The 16,733-nt window shown below is 31.8% G+C and overlaps 1 protein-coding gene across 1 annotated transcript in view; it reads left to right on the top strand.

Annotated features, from left to right (window-relative positions):
• The window catches only part of LOC126770830 (uncharacterized), a 43,154-nt gene that overhangs the window by 23,771 nt on the left and 2,650 nt on the right, over positions 1-16,733 (top strand). The window contains exons 3-6 of the mRNA XM_050490422.1: positions 1,750-1,920; positions 12,062-12,139; positions 15,181-15,318; positions 16,515-16,611. Of these exons, the coding sequence (XP_050346379.1) occupies positions 1,750-1,920; positions 12,062-12,139; positions 15,181-15,318; positions 16,515-16,611 (484 nt within the window). The remainder of the gene's footprint in view (positions 1-1,749; positions 1,921-12,061; positions 12,140-15,180; positions 15,319-16,514; positions 16,612-16,733) is intronic.

Here is a 16,733-nt window from a genome sequence, read left to right on the forward strand (position 1 = left end):
TTTAAAACTATCGTTACTCACTGAATTATGCTGAGTATTTAAAGCATATTATTTTTATTTCAAGCAATCTTGCAACCAATGCTCAAACCAGTTGCAACAAGCCAATTGAGCTCATATTGTAATCACTGTTGTTACTGGTGACAAAACTACTGGTGGTAGGGCTTTGTGCAAGCTCGTCTGGGAAGGTACCACCCACTCATCAGATATTTTACCGCAAAACAGCAATACTTTATATTGTTGTGTTCCGGTTTGAAGGGTGAGTGAGCCAGTGTAATTACAGGCACGAGGGACATAAAATCTTAGTTCCCTAGGTTGGTGGCGCATTGACTATAAGCGATGGTTGACATTTCTTACAATGCCAATGTCTGAGGGCGTTTGGTGACAACTTACTATCAGGTGGCTCATATGCTCGTCCACCTTCCTATTCTATAAAAAAAAAAAAAAAAACTTAACCAAAGGTAGCAGCACCACTGAGTTATAATGTGCTTAATTTTAGTTTATAATTAATCTTAAGTTCGACGATATCGAGGATATCATCGTGAAGAATATATCATGAGTCGCATAACATATTTTTATCTATAAACCCTCATTGGAACTGCTTGATGGATAAGATACAAAGTTTTCTCATCCAACTGGAAAAGAGGCATTTTCTCAGCAGAAGAATATTTACTAGCTACATGTTTTTTTCTTTTACATATACATATACTTATGACTTAATATTTTATAATTTAATATATTTTATATAATGTTACAATGCAATAATATTCTATTGACTTGAAATTGTGCTTGTATATTCTATAATAATCAAATTAAGCTGTAATTTTCGCTTTCTTAACGGTGTTAAGAAAGCAAAAATTATTATTATTATTATTAAAAATAATAATTATTATTAGATATTTAATATAATGAAACAGAAGGTGGGCCAGGATAGCGAAAAAAGTGTTGTGTAGTTATAAACAATATTTATTAAACAGGCAGAGTAACCACCCTGCTCAAGTTCAACTATACAAAATACAAATATACAAAAGTCAAATCATTTTAATGTTCGCAGTTGTAAAAATCATATCACGAAATTAAATAACATTGAAACAAAATTTATAATCAACTTAACTTAAATAAATATTAGGTTATTTTAAATTATATACGCGTTGGTCGTAACGTTGAGCTTAACAATAATTATACAAATTTTACTACAATCGATATCACCGTCTATCAATTTAATTTAGTTTAATTGCTAGAAAAGGTACCGACGCGATTTTTTGTATCAATACGACTTATCTTGTTAGTCTAATTGCTAACTCATAAAAATCTTCAAGCTTCGGAGTCAGGCCAATTAAAAGTGATTAGATTTTTTTTTTAGAAATTCTCAGTAGCAGCACGGATTCTGGAAGTTGACAATGTTAACGTTGTCAAATATTGTTAAGTTTGTCCCCAGACAACACGAGAAACCTTTCTGGTGCCGGAACTGTTGTCGTGTTAAATTTGCAGTCATCGAATTATAAGAGTTACGACAAAAGAAAGGAATGCACTTGTATTGCAAAAATAAAATAAAAATATGCAGTATAATATATCCTGTGTTAACTATTCTCCCATAAAATGTCTGCCGTGACCGAAATCTTATATGAAGATATCGTCATAATATTTTATTAATTAAATCGATATTTTCAAAATCAAGATTATTTTTAAATAGCATTTGTTTTTGATATCGTTGTAATATTGATTAATATTATTTATCTGTTTTTGTTACAGGTATATTCTTACCGACCCGAGGTGGATACTTCATGTGGAGTGACTCTGGTGTTTGGGAGATTTGTCGATATGTTTTCCACCCATTCGACCGTCCATTAAGGCATAATGCCACTCACTTGGCGACACCCAATCCGTTTGATGTGACCGGAATAAAAGGCGAATATTTGACAAGTAAGTAAATCGCAAAAGTATTGAATGCACTTTAAAAATGCTTCATTACTGTCGACTAATATCTAGAATCCTTTCACTATAGTAACAATTATAAAATAAATAAATTAAAGACATTTTCAATATAATATTAAGTTGATTCAGATAAATAATTACCGTTTAAAAATAAGATTTAGTCCAACATACCCAAAACACTTTTTCTTTTCTAAAAGCTTTAAAACAATTGAAGTTATGGAAAATCATAATTGACTAAACAATTTATAAATATTAAAAAGTCGGAAGTATTTTGAAAGTTACTAACTACTCCCGTTCTGTTATATAGTCCAATAAAATATCTTAATTTTTGTATTTTCTACTTTAACATGAACCGACTGAGATGAAGTAATCAATAGTGGACTTAATCGTGTTCCTATTATTTAAACTTTTAATACTTTGCCTAGTCAAAGATATTGCAGCTTAGTCATTAAAAAAGATTTGCATTTTGGAAGACGTTAAATATTCAATTTAAATATATTTTAAGGATAATAGTAAAAATAATTATTTTCTTTACAAAAATCCAAATAAAACCTACTTGGTCGAGTTAAATAGTGTTTGTATTATAGTTATACTGTTTAGTATATTAAAGATAATTATTATATATGCGATCTTAGTGCATACAACAAGAATTGATATACATATAGCAGATTACTATTTAATTATAATAATATTGTAATACAAGCAACGCTGCGCTGATACTTCTACAAATAAACAAAGCTGAACCAATTTTTAGAATACGTATATCTTACATTGCGTGGTCAAACTTGGGAAACAACCAGTAAATATTCATGTCCTTAATTTGTGTTTAGAATTAATTTCATGCTAGATGATGAAGAAAAACGTCACAATGAAATCTGTATGTATCTGATAAGGGTTTACTGTATGTTTATTTACCAAACGTTATTGTGCCAGCGTGTTTGCTAAAATATGCTCCAAATCATATCCTCCTAGATATGATTCCTACGCCCAGCAATGGTTACTGGTGGTAGGGCTTTGAACAAGCTCGTCCGAGTAGGTATCACCCACTTATCAAATATTTTACCACAAAATAGCAGTACTTGGTATTGTTGTGTTTCGGTTTAAAGGGTGGGTGAGCCAGTGTAATTACAGGCACAAGGGACATAACATCTTAATTCCCAAGGTTGGTGGCGCATTGGCGATTTAAGTGATAGTTGACATTTCTTACAATTCCAATGTATATGGCATATGGTTTATTATAGTTGGTGACCACTTACCATCAAGTAAGTATGCTCGTCCGCCAACCTTTTCTATAAAAAAATTGTATGTTTACAGGCTAACAGACTTTGCTGTTCATTTACTTAAATAATAAAAGAGACAGAATATATAGAAATCTTATCGTTGTAGTATGATTTTCGATATATATTCGAATGTATTGTACTCTTCTACTTCTCTATTAAAGCTTTGATGTAAAATATTATTAAAAGATTAAAGAATTAATTTTTTCTATAGGCCTTTTGCTAGATTGTACGCAGCTTAGCGGTTGAGCTAAATGAATACAATGGTCAATATTAGAAATTAAATTGCCTTCTGAGAGATTTCTAGTTTTTAATTAAAATTAAGCCAACATTATTCTCTATATAAGATATATTAAAATGATCGTCATAACAGTAAATGGAAGTAATTGTTTTCTATTACCATTAAATGAATCGATTTCATTATTTATCGAGTACTGCTCGATCATTATAGAGCGAATGCGTCAGCCAGCGACAATATAAACTAATAATAATAATGTTATGAACACGTACGATTGATTTAATGGTAAAACAAATTTATCAGACATATTACAATTGTATACCTATATGATGATTATATATAAACATTGTTGTTTGATGAAAAAGAGTAATTACTGCGTTACTTCTAGTTTTTATTTTTTATTTTAGTGGTCTTCTCGGTGGAACCTACATTTCGAACGTAGTTTTACTTTAACCTTGTTAAATGACGATCCAAGTGTGTTTGTGAGAACCTATAAATATAACCTATAAAATATTTTTTGTTTTATATTAATGTGTATACATTGCTTAAGTAATTGAATTATCTGGTTCGTTCGTGTTATAAGTAACAATCTCGTTAACTGACTAATATACTGCGAGGCACGGAACAATCTCAGTTTATTTTTCCTGGACCGCCTTCTGTTTTAGCTCACTCACTAACTCCATTAGCTCCCGCTGGTTTACTTTTTCTATCAAAAGCTGTTTTCTTTTCACATCAGAAAAAATAGAAATCTAAACAAACCACGTCCATCCTTCAACATTTCACGTGATTTTTTTTATTTATCTTTCTGTGATTGTGATTGCTGTTTTTGGGGTAACCCGTATTACGTATACACGTGAACTTTTTGAGCAAAGTCGATTTAGATTGTAAAATATAAAAGTGATGACTACTGATTAGAATTAAGAACAGAAACTGATTTTTAAAAGTTAACATTTTAAAAATATAAGTAAATATTATTTATCTAAATATTAACTTCTATTTGTTCCTACTAAATCCTAAGTTATAATATTAAAAATCATAATACTCTACCAAGTTCAACTTGGTTTATTTTCAAATAAGTAAATGTCATGATTATAGCAAAACAAGATTATAAGCAAGACGTTCTCGATTTAGAAAATTTTCAAGCAATATGAATTTTCTGTATATCGGTTATAAGTGATTATGTGCTAGTAACGCTTCACGTGTCTTCATAAATTTAACCATGGTAGTGCAGACGTCCGCAATTAGTTTCACTTTTCTGTTTATCTATTGTTATAATACTAACAATTCTGTCGCTATTTCAAACTTCAGATCAACCAAAACCTCAGCCACATGTAGACAAACGTAAGGTATGTGCTGTGTAATAATAAAAATATAGCAATAAAACACAATGAGATATATGTATATTGTGTACATACTAAACATTAATGAATTATAATGAATTCAACAAAATTATATTAATTAGTCTGATAACAATATATTTAGATTCAAATGAAATTGCGAACAGAACAAAATATTTCATAGACAGATTTGTTTGTTTGCACGGTTTAACGAAAGCTTATGGCCGGGAACTTGCGCAAATCCAAAACCATACTTGTTTTATGGTCAAAATTGAAACGCTTTATTTTAGAAATTAAGTATGTTTATTGGCATATTGAAGAAAATAACTTAATTTTCTTGTGCAATGACACATAAATCTATTATAGGTATATTTTACACATAGAATTGCATCCTTAAGCAGCAAAAAACACTAGTGTGCAAACTTATCTACACAAGTAAGTCGTTGCGTGATGCCGTTATGTTAAATTTAACAGTTTTTTGTATAATCAACATGTGCGTTGAAATATTTTGTATTCTTGCCAAACATGTTGGGTAATAATATTTAAAGTAATTAATTTTTAGGGATTAGTTATATCAATGTTACAATGCGATTAATTAGTCAATCATGAGACATCGTACAGCACATGATTTGTTCTGCCCACACGATATATTTTTTTTCTTTTTTTTTATTCTTATTAAATTACAATACAAAGTACTTTTTTTATAAAGAAGTTTGTAATATTAATTTTTTTATTAACATCCCCACGTTCGTCCGTAAGAGTGAGTTTCTTTTATATTACAGTTTATTAATCCACGTAATTAATCGCAGATTAAATGATATCGTGTTGAAAAGACTGTTCTTTTAAAATGACATACCAACATACACACTGGACTCTAACGACCTGTCAATTACTGTCCGCTAAGAAAATAATATGGAAAGACAGATTATGCAAGAATAAATATTGCTAGTGCTTTATATTTTGTTAAATTATTATAGGATTTAAATATGCTCCGTTTTATATTTAACTTTTTATACCAAAGAGTCTTCTTTTCTTGTAGTGAAAACCTTCAGAAAGGTACCCGGCTCCCTTGGAGGAGGAACCAGGTCATGTAGGATTTTTTTCGTCTTAGGCATGGATCTAAAAGGCTGCGGGATCGTGTTGATATGACGCTTCCGTGGCCCCTCCCCTGCTGTGCTCCGCTCGTGCCTCGGCGGAGCTCTCCTCAGGGGGCGAAGGTAATTTCGCCCTCCCGAACTCCTCGCTAATGTGAGTGTGGCGTCCTCCTAAGGGCCGTCTGAAATAGGACATGCGGGGCTCCCACCTCACGCATCCACGGCCCCAGGGTTGTGCCCTATCTTTTAAGCCCCGGGCGTCGAGGCTGTAGGAGGGCCGAGACGACATTATTTGCAACCTCATTTATTCATTACTTCACCGTTATTTTAGAATTACCGAAATAAATATTTACATATGTTTTTTTTCATGACTTGGTCAAAGTGAAATCATCTCATGTCGTATATACGTTTTTGACACGTATATACGACTTACCGAGGAGACCAGGAACCCCAGGGATTTAAGGGGAGCCGATAACAACCTAGGCTCTCTACCGTGAACCTCACCTGCTCGTGGTACATCCTGCTAATCGACGAACGAGGCTCTGGCGACCGAAATCGTGGCGGTGTAACCACACAAATGCTGGAATCCGAAAATGCAAATCCTGATAGCGGGCAGCAGCGCTATTAGTGAAAGATTTCCAGCCACTGCGGTCACCAACCCGCCTGCCAAGCGTGGTGACTAAGGCAAAAACCCCCCTATGAGCGACGACAAAAATTCACGGCCCCCAATTCCCGGTAATCACACTATTCCTGGCCACGGTACCGGCCACGGTACCGGCCACGGTAACGGTGCGATGGGGGGTGCTAAGAATTCCCGGTTTCGGGATGGTTGGCGTTCTATGGGGGAGGCTTTCGTCCAGCAGTGGACGGCAAAAGGCTGGAAAAAAAATATGTTTTTGGGATTACACAAACTTGGGATGCTTGTTATATAAAAATACATCAGAATTTCTGTCTTATCCGAATTTATACCCGTAGAGCTTTTCTCTGTGGTCGAAACTGACCAGAGAACAGGATCGTGAAATATTAATTGCTGATATGCGATATTTACTATAATAACTATAAAGTTATAAAGGATAGGCGTATCATAATAGCATATCATGATTAGATGTTTGTCAACATTTAAAGGGATATCAAGTGATTTCTAATATCTAACGTAACATATTCTTTAACTAACCTCAACAGAAACTGTTAATCAGTAAATTCTGTACGTAAAAAAATCGCTTCAGGCATACACGTGATTCTTAAGAAAAAATCCTACAAATATCTGATATTAAATTTAATGTTACGTTACGTTAGGAGTATGTCATAACTATAAAAAGTACTAAAAATTGTCTACGACCTCGATATCTTTCAAAAGAAAGTTTTGACAGCCGGCGAGTGTGAGTAAGGTCTATGTCAGTTAACTCAGTGACAATTAATAGAATATACTTGTATAACGAGAACTAAATACTAATAATAATACTTTAGCAACCAAAAATATTGACTTCTAATTATAAAATATTTCGATATGTGTCTTTGTACATAAATATAAAAAAAGTTATACATATTAAATGTCTCAAAAATAATATGACTTGCGTGAGGTAAGCGCATAATTCATATGGAAAATATATTATTAGTGTCAATGCATGAATATCGAAAATTAACTTAGTAACTGGAGAAATATTCGAAATTAACACAAAAAATAAACGTTCCATGCGACCCACACAATAAGATTTATAGTCACCGATAAAAATACCACACTGGTTCTTTCAAGTCGCCTTCTGCTATAGTAGCTAGTATGTAGCGTGTGTGAAACGTAAATAAATAAACAATGCAATGCTGTGCGCAGTTAACGTAACCGAACGAAATTACTACATATTAATAGCCGTTCGTGATGTAATGATGAGACTTGCTAAAAGATCCATATCAAATTATATTATACCAGAAATATGACATTTGTGTATAGAAAAGTTATAAATGTCATAGTACTAGATAAATCTTTTTAAAATATACTAATTTTAATGTTGGGAGTAGAGGCACGTTTTAGGTATTATATATATAGGCTTTATATTAAATTTTGTCAAAATCGGATTAGCAGTAAAAGCCTAACAGACAGGAAAAAAGAGTTACTTTTGCATTTACAATATTGGTGTATTCTTTTACACGTTTATATAACACTGAATTTCTTATAAGCGGCTGGACCGATTTTGATTAAAATTTACTCAATAACCTCAACGGCTTAGATTGTCACTGGCACTACGATAGAACACACAGGAAGATTTGTATATCTTGTGTGTGTTCTTAAAATTTTATAATTATTATGGTCATTGTCGCATATCACTTTTTGACATTTCACGATTTTTCTGCGATAAGTTTTGAGTTTGTTTGTTAATAGAATATCCCTACAGGACGAGCATCAGCTAGTAACAAATATATTATTATGAAAGATATTTAAAATTTATTTGGTATATTGGAATAGGATTACAATTTTTTATTACTCAAAATCAATAGCATTGATGTTATAGTTTTTTAATTAATTTCTACGGTTGCTATCTTTTCTTGAGGTTTCATAAATCTGATGAAAAAACTAATTTTTATAGCAACTAACTCGAGTCCATCCGTCATAGCCCATTTTATCCGACTGGACGAAAACAGTTGAGGTATTTATATAGAGTTCGGTGACCCAATAATGCATGTAAAGCGTAAATAAATGAAAACTGAATTGGTCAGTTGATTTCGGGACATAGGTAAGGGAATTTAAAAAATATATATATAGTCTAGTGGCTCTCTCTTAAACTCTTCTGCGCCTAAACTCTCTCCGGTCCTGTCAGATTTGCCATCCCATCGGATTATGAGAGTGAAAGAATAGTGAATGCAATTGTGTTTGCTCAAACACTTTTGCAATATTATATATGCGCTGCGCCGTTGTCTTCCTTAAGAATGGCTACCGTCGGTGGTAGGCGTAAAATCGGTCAGGAGGACATCGTCATCAATGTGTCATATTAAATAAAATATTCAACTGAAATTTTGCACATACTTTATATTTATATGTAATTACTTACATATTATTCACATTATTCTATATTTTTTCCATAGTAAATTTTCCACTTAAGAATTACAAGAAGTTTTCTTATTTTCTAATCTGATAATACGACTCCCTCCTTCGCCTCTCTCTCGCCCCCAGAATCGCACTTGACCGGTTTTTTATTTCATTGATTGACATTTCTAATTACGTCACATCGCAATAACATCATGTTTGATCAAATATTTTCCGTATTAACAAAAAGCTGGGCACTAATAATTAATTATTAATAACAAATTATTTATTTTAAAAATTTCTTTATTCAAGAAATACCATGTACAGCGACAAACTTAAGAAGTAAAACCTTATCTAATTACGAAAGTTCAGTCAAATCGTTAGATCCGTTTCCGAAATATATAACTAACCTAAGCATGCCACAGTATTAAAAAAAAAGCGTTGCATTGCTACTTAGCGAATACTGAGTGGAAAGTCTAACAATATCTAATATAACGGAATGTATAGTATAAGAGTCGCACGCACACTAGGGAGTAGCCTCCGGTGGAAATGGTGTTTGACAGCGCCGGTGGAAATAGTGTTTGACAGTTTGTTTGACAGCGTATGACAGCGTCATGCCGTATGCCGTCAAGGCATGTGAATCTATCTTAACCCTAAAGCGCACCAATACATGTATCACATCAAAAATGACTAACTCAATTTCAACTTACGCCTTGCGAAGCGAGCTGTTACTGACAGCTAAAAATACTACTGTTATAAACGATTACGTAAAACGTCATCTTGGAATGCTTTAAATTAAAGATTGTCAGCCACACATATTAGCTTTTGCTGTCTTTCTATCTATATTAATTTGTGTCTTGTAATTGTTTGATCACTGATGCTGTGTTTCGTTTCATTTTCATTTAAATTTCAAACAGTTCAAATTTTAAAAAGTATACAGCTCGTGAAATGTCAACGTAATAGTACTGTGTTATGGATTGAAGAACATCTGTTTTGTGTCTTCGTCGGAGGACCGGAAACATTATAGAAATAGTTCTTTTACTCACCATCTAAGCGTTTAAAGTGGTCGTAATATATTTATTATCATTGCATATTTCGTTGCGACCATAAAATGTGAATAGTTTATGGGACTCTCATTTTTTAAATGATAGTGAAACGCAACCTTCTGCCATGAATGCAGATATTATAAGACTAGATACTCCGCGTGGTTTCAACCACATTATACGCTACTGCTTCGCCTCTATCCTTCATAGCGTGATGTTATATAGTTCCGCCTGCATGTTGGGGGTTGAGCAGATATTAGGTATAAAAAATCGGCTTAGTTGTTTAATCATGAAAGCGAAACAGACAAATATTTATAACATTAGTATAGATTACCTCGACAGTAAAATAACTGACTGTTAGATTTCTTTTGTCGTCAAAAATGATCATATCAGTCATGTAGATTAGATTGAAAGTAGAAAATATATATTTATTGTAAAAGGTTTTTGCTTTGTCAATTCAGAAATATAAATCTTAGATTAAAATTAATTGGTGCAATAGAGTAAACACTGAAATCGGTTATTCGCGGAATCGAATAGAATCTACGTTCTAAAACGTTGGTAGCTTTACATTGAATATAATGCGGTAAAATGATGAAACAAAAGCCTACTTGAATTAATTATGTTTCGATTTTAATTATACATAATTTATTCATCAGTTCTACAGGCTTTGTTCATAAATTAAATGTCAGTCATTCAACTAAGTGATGAATTATTTTTAGTTTGATTAAAACAATACAATAAAGCCATATAACGTGCCTAGGCAGACATACCTTCCGAAACTGTTTAAAGCTTTGATTTATGGGCTCGTTAACCGAAGCAATAAACACTCGATGACTAGTTTTTAAATAAATTTTCTTAATAGTTTTCTAATAAGTAAATTCTATCTTTTAAACAAATTCATGCTCGTGTGCCAGCACGTTGTTGCTGTCATCGAGCCAAGACGGTTCAGTTGTCAAACATGTAAATCCTAATCATTGATTGCGGATTCAAATTCAAGGTAGCGCCAATGAATTTTCATGTACTTAAATTTTGTTTGTAATCCATCTCGAGTTCAGTGGTGAAGGTATATAATGAGGAAGCTGCATGTGTTCGATGAAAATCCGCTGCATGTGTATTAACCAACCGTCATTAGAGTAGTATATGAAATTTGCTCAAAAACTTCTCAAAAGGAGGGGAGGCCTTAATCCCAAAGTGAGACATTCAGTCTTTTTTTTTTTTGCATGTGACAGCATGTTTTTACAAATAAGTATAACATTTTATTTTATCTTTTTCGTCCAATTTCCGTTAAAAAATCTTAATCACCTTTGAATAAGGAACTGCTGCTGCTATTTCTATAGAGTTAAAGTGTCGATTTGGAAAAAAAACACTGTTGCAATAAACGTCTCATCTCACTAAGCTGTGACCCGATTCCTCCAACGTTCTGGACGATGTGTGAACGGAACTGTCAAGATAACATTAGTACACTCTATAAACAGACTACAGACGCAAAATGTAAATTGCAATCTTAGAGCCACAACACGCTGATTCCAAAATTTTGTAACACTTCGTGAAGTTTATTTTTTTATTTATATACATATTTGGGTTTCTCGACACATTTGAATGTTAAGGTTAACATTTAAAAATTACAGATCTACATATTATGACACAAGAAGTGACCTTATTGGTGAAGAAGAGATTACTTCCAGACAACCTTTGGGTAAATTTCCTTCCATATAAATTGTAAAATATATATGGAAGGGCAAATAAATTTGTTAATTACAATTAATATATAGCTTTAACAGACATCAAAATAAAATAATACAAACAATACATGCATAAACAATTATAATTTAGATACATATCAATATTATTTTAAAATGTATTTACATAAGAATTGTTTACATTGAGAACTTAAGTAAGTATATATAAATTAAAATTAAAAATAGCTACAACTTCAAATCCATTCACAAAAACAAATCAATATGATTCAAAACAAAGTTATGATAAATTTATCGAATGAAAATTCAAAAATGGAATATATCTTTTGTACATGATAATGGCCAGGCCAGGTCAGACAGCCAGTTATGAAAATAATGATATTGTGTTATAAACATTTAATTTGAAAGTTAAAAAAAATTGTTACAGATTGTACAAATTACTTAGCGCAGCCGACTATGAAGAATGGCAAGCCGGCTGATCCCGCCTATGACATTGACATAGCCAGTAAGTATAATAATAGTATTATTTTATTACTTGAAAGGATCGTATTAAGCTTTTCATCTTAATAAATTCATATATACGATTTTAAACTCAATCCTTACGTTAAAAAAGATTGATAATTAATTTTCAGTTATAAACTATACAAAGCAAAAAGCATGACAACCAGACTATACAGTGAAACGACTATTATAAATTAAAAAGGTCATTAAGAATATCCAAGTCTCTTTTTTTTTATAACTAGTCTTACGTCATTTTAATCTTGGAGTAAGCACTGCCTTAATGATTGGACGACGATTAGAATGTAAATCTCAAATAATAAATTTCTTTTGCCTTGAACAAAACTTTCGTTAAATGCGTTTTATCCTACTACAAAAAAAGAGGTTTTCCATTTGTCTACACTTTTGTATGTACGATTTTGATGTTTATTTTTGCGTTTTGTTCAGTATAGCTCATTGTTAAGATTTTATTTAAAGCGTTTATTCAGACAGATATTTACTTCATTTAGCGGAAACAGCTTTTTTTGGAATCAAATATTTTAAACTTTGTAAGTTTTACATAATAAATTTGAGAGACGTTTTTTCATTTGTTATTTCTTCTGTTTGATGGACTGTGAAAATTTTTCTTTGTCATTCCGTGTTTTCTTACTTTAAATAAAGGAAGAGAAGACAAGCTACTAGTTTTATTTGCTTTGTAGACTGGTTGCAGTTTACTTTTAAATCAAAAGTGCGATGAACATACAGCAGAAGACTATTAGAACTGGTATATGTCTACTCATAGAAAAGTCTCGTTAATTTCCCACTGCTGAGCAAACTATGGGTACAAGGTACATAACATCTTAGTTCTCAAGGTTGGTGGCACATATGCAACGTATGGAATGGTTAATATTTCTCACAGCGCTAATGTCCACCAGTAGCCCACTTGCTCGTATTTTTTTACATATAACAATATAAAAATGTTGCATATCACTGTCTATATTCTGAATCAAAAAAGGGAATCTAACGCTAAAATATTTTTTTTAATCGGACTAGGTCTTATATAAATCAAAATAAAAAATACCTATTAAACTCGCTTGAACAAAATAAACATTTCTGCTTTATATTAGCAAGAGGCTTATATGCACAATAATAGGCTCAGTGGATTTTACACTAGAAATATTTTTTTGAGAAGGTTTGGAGCTTATTCCACCACGCTGCTCCAATGCGGGTTGGTAGAATTCACATGTGGCAGAATTTCAGTAAAATTAGACACATGCAGGTTTCCTCACGATGTTTTCCTTCACCGTAAAGAACGAGATGAATTATAATCACAAATTAAGCACATGAAAATTCAGTGGTGCTTGCCTCAAAAAGAGGAGAGGAGGCCTTTAACCCAGCAGTGGGACATTCACAGACTGTTACGGTAAAAATATCATTAGAGAAAAATAAGAAGCTTACCTAAGGTATTGTTGAACTCAACTCTATCAAATATCAAAATATTTCGAAATATTGAACTCGATCTTTCAGTGTTTTACAATATTTATAAAACAAATCGTCTAAAATATATATTTTTTTAATAACGAAAGTATTTCGAACCCACTATTGGTTTGATGACCACAATTTAACAACCTTTTTTAATCGTCGTATCGTTTCCCGACACTTGATATTGAGAGTCTTAGTTAACTTCGTTGATCGTGAAGCAGTTCTATTAACGCCTTTAACGGCACAGTTCAACCTGATAGGATTTTATATTTAACGGATTGTCGTAAGAGCCGAGTTGGTCCAGCGGACAGAACAAACTTAACCGTTTATTGCGTTTTCAATTTCTGGCAAGGCTGTATAACTGAAATTTCTAGCATAGAAAAGATAAAGATCTACTACAAGTACTAACCACTACGATCACCATGGTTGAATTGTAGTACCGTTGTAAAACAAGTTCCACTTAAGTTAGGAAGCCGTTGACCAGCACAGGTACATTCATGGTCTGCTATACTTTGCGTTTATTCTACTCCCATAGCAAAGTTAATATCCTTACAATAATAGCCTTTGGGAAATAGCTCACCCTAGATTCATTCATCATTTTTATAATACCGACAGGACGCGCTCGGAGCACTTATTTTTATACATCGCGCTACCCTAAGCGTGTTGAACGTTGAATTTATAACTTGCCTTAAAAACAGCATGCGACATAACTCATAATACTCTTGATTATTTATTTAATTACGTTACAATCTGTACATACAATGTGTAGTACATTATATATAAAATGTGATTATGATTTACCTGGTGGAAGGACTTCATCTTGCAAGATCATTTAAGTAGGCACCACCCACTCGTCTTATAATATTCCATATACCAAACAGCAATGCTTAGTATTGTGGTGTTTAGGTTAGAGGGGTTAATATGCCAGTATAACTATAAGCAAGGGAGGTAAAATCTTAGTTCCCAAGTTCGGTGGCGTATTGACGAGGTAAATTTTTATAGTACCAATTTCTATGGGTGGTGCTGAACAGGACTTACATCGAGAGTCCTACGCTACCTATTTTAAATAGAAAAAAATGTTAGTTTTTTAAATTTTAAAACCTAAGGTACAACGTCATAAATAATTTAAATAATAAAAATAATCATAAAAATTCGAAAATCGTTAAAAGACTGAGAGAAAATATGAAACTGGCGATCATTTGATCAGCTTAAAGTTTAACTGAAAATTGGTTTTTCCGTATGAAAATATCCACAATAATCCATATTAATAATCGTATTATGGTAAAAGCCAGTCATTTTAATATTTCATTGTTAATCTATATTTTATATTACAAAGCTGGTGAATAATGTCAGCTCGATCTGGATTATGATTTTCAGTTTAGACTTTTTTTTAAATTAAAATTATAAGAGCAGAGTTGTGATATAAAAATAGTCGTCAAAAAACAATACATAATAACATCTAATATTCATTACAAAATGCGTAATAATTATTATTTTTAGTTAATAGGGTTCTTTGATCCTTCTAAACAACTATTTATATCTTCGCCTTGTAATAACACACATATCTAAATATACATTATTTTGCAGATTACGTACGAACAATGATCTCCTTCGGCATCATCAGTCTGTTTGTAATGGCGATGGGATGTGGCTTCTCTGTGTACACCTTCAGAAATCCACGTTACATGTTTAAACGTCTCGCCGCTGGCATACACTTCATCAGCAGTGAGTGTTTGGTAATATTACATTAGCAAATTAAGAACTAGTTGACGAATTCGCCCTTTTAGATGTTTACAGAAAATTTTCGAAGAGAACATCATAGACTTTTATTATATTACAGCGTTATTTCTATTTATATGTTTTTTAAATTATAGCAATGAAGACAATTGCAAATGTCGGTTTTGGTTGAAATTTTTAGTTGCTAATAAATATAATATAAAAATCGGAAAATACATTCTTTATATTACTATTAAGAGCACAATAAAATCTTTATTCACTACGCTACTTCATTGCAAATGTAAACAACACATATTTCAGAATTGCTTCTATAAAATGCAAGCTTTCCTTCAACATTTACTCTGCACAACTCATAAAATTTTGAGCAGAAAGTAGTTGAAAAATTCATAGATCCTAGGTAAGATGGGAACTCACGTTAATTTTTGAGTTAAATAATAAATTGATAATGTTTTTTTTAGATGGAAATAAAGAGAACCCTCCAAGTTATTTTATAATGGTTAACGAAAATTTGAGACTTATTTACAGTATCCGCAAATATTCGCGTATTGAAATAGTTCAAGGTTACGATAAATTAAACATTTGTACGTTAACGATTCTTCGTCCTCGGATTATGTATTATTTCAATGTCAATGTTATTTGATTTACGATGTTTGATTTGTTTTGTTACTTAAATGATAACAATCAAATAATTAAAAATTTCGAAAGAATTAATCCTGAGTAATTTGTTTATTTTGCTTGCGATGCAAAATTTTATTTCATTGTAAATTTTTTTGTGGTTATCTTTTATCAATTTTAAAATCAAAAATATCTGAGTAAAGTTTTGTTTTATTTTATTTTTTTAAGATCCAAACAATTATTGCAAGTTCAAATTTAAGCGATAATTTAGTTTTATTAGACTTATTTGTAATTTCAATTCATTTTGTACGGTAAAGAAAAACCTTGTGAAGTTAAAACTTTTGAGATATATTTTTTCAACAACTTGCAGTGAAACAGCGGCGTGGTTAAAACTCTTAAAGTTTCTTTCAAACACGAGAATGGCTCTTCGACTATTAGTTTGGTACGGGCTCGTACTTTTCTTTATTGTTGTTATTTATAAAACGAGTTTGAAATTTTGTTATAATGTCGATATTATAAAATTATGTTTATAATTGTGTTGCAAGTACAAGTTTTATTTTTCATAATAGCTGCATGTACATTCGTCGTGGTTCAAGTAATGATGTCTTCCGTGGACCACATGAAGAAGAACTTAAAGTTTATTTATCCAGAACGTGCCTATCATTAGTAAGTCATATTGATATAGCTTAACTTATAACGTACTTTAATTTTAAATGTAATATTATTAAACTAATATTAAATCAAATCAAAATAAAAAAAGGTTTTTTTTATTTTAATCTTCTAAACAA

Source organism: Nymphalis io, chromosome 9 (assembly GCF_905147045.1).
Source record: "Nymphalis io chromosome 9, ilAglIoxx1.1, whole genome shotgun sequence".
In the NCBI taxonomy this organism is placed as follows: Eukaryota; Metazoa; Arthropoda; class Insecta; order Lepidoptera; family Nymphalidae; genus Nymphalis; species Nymphalis io.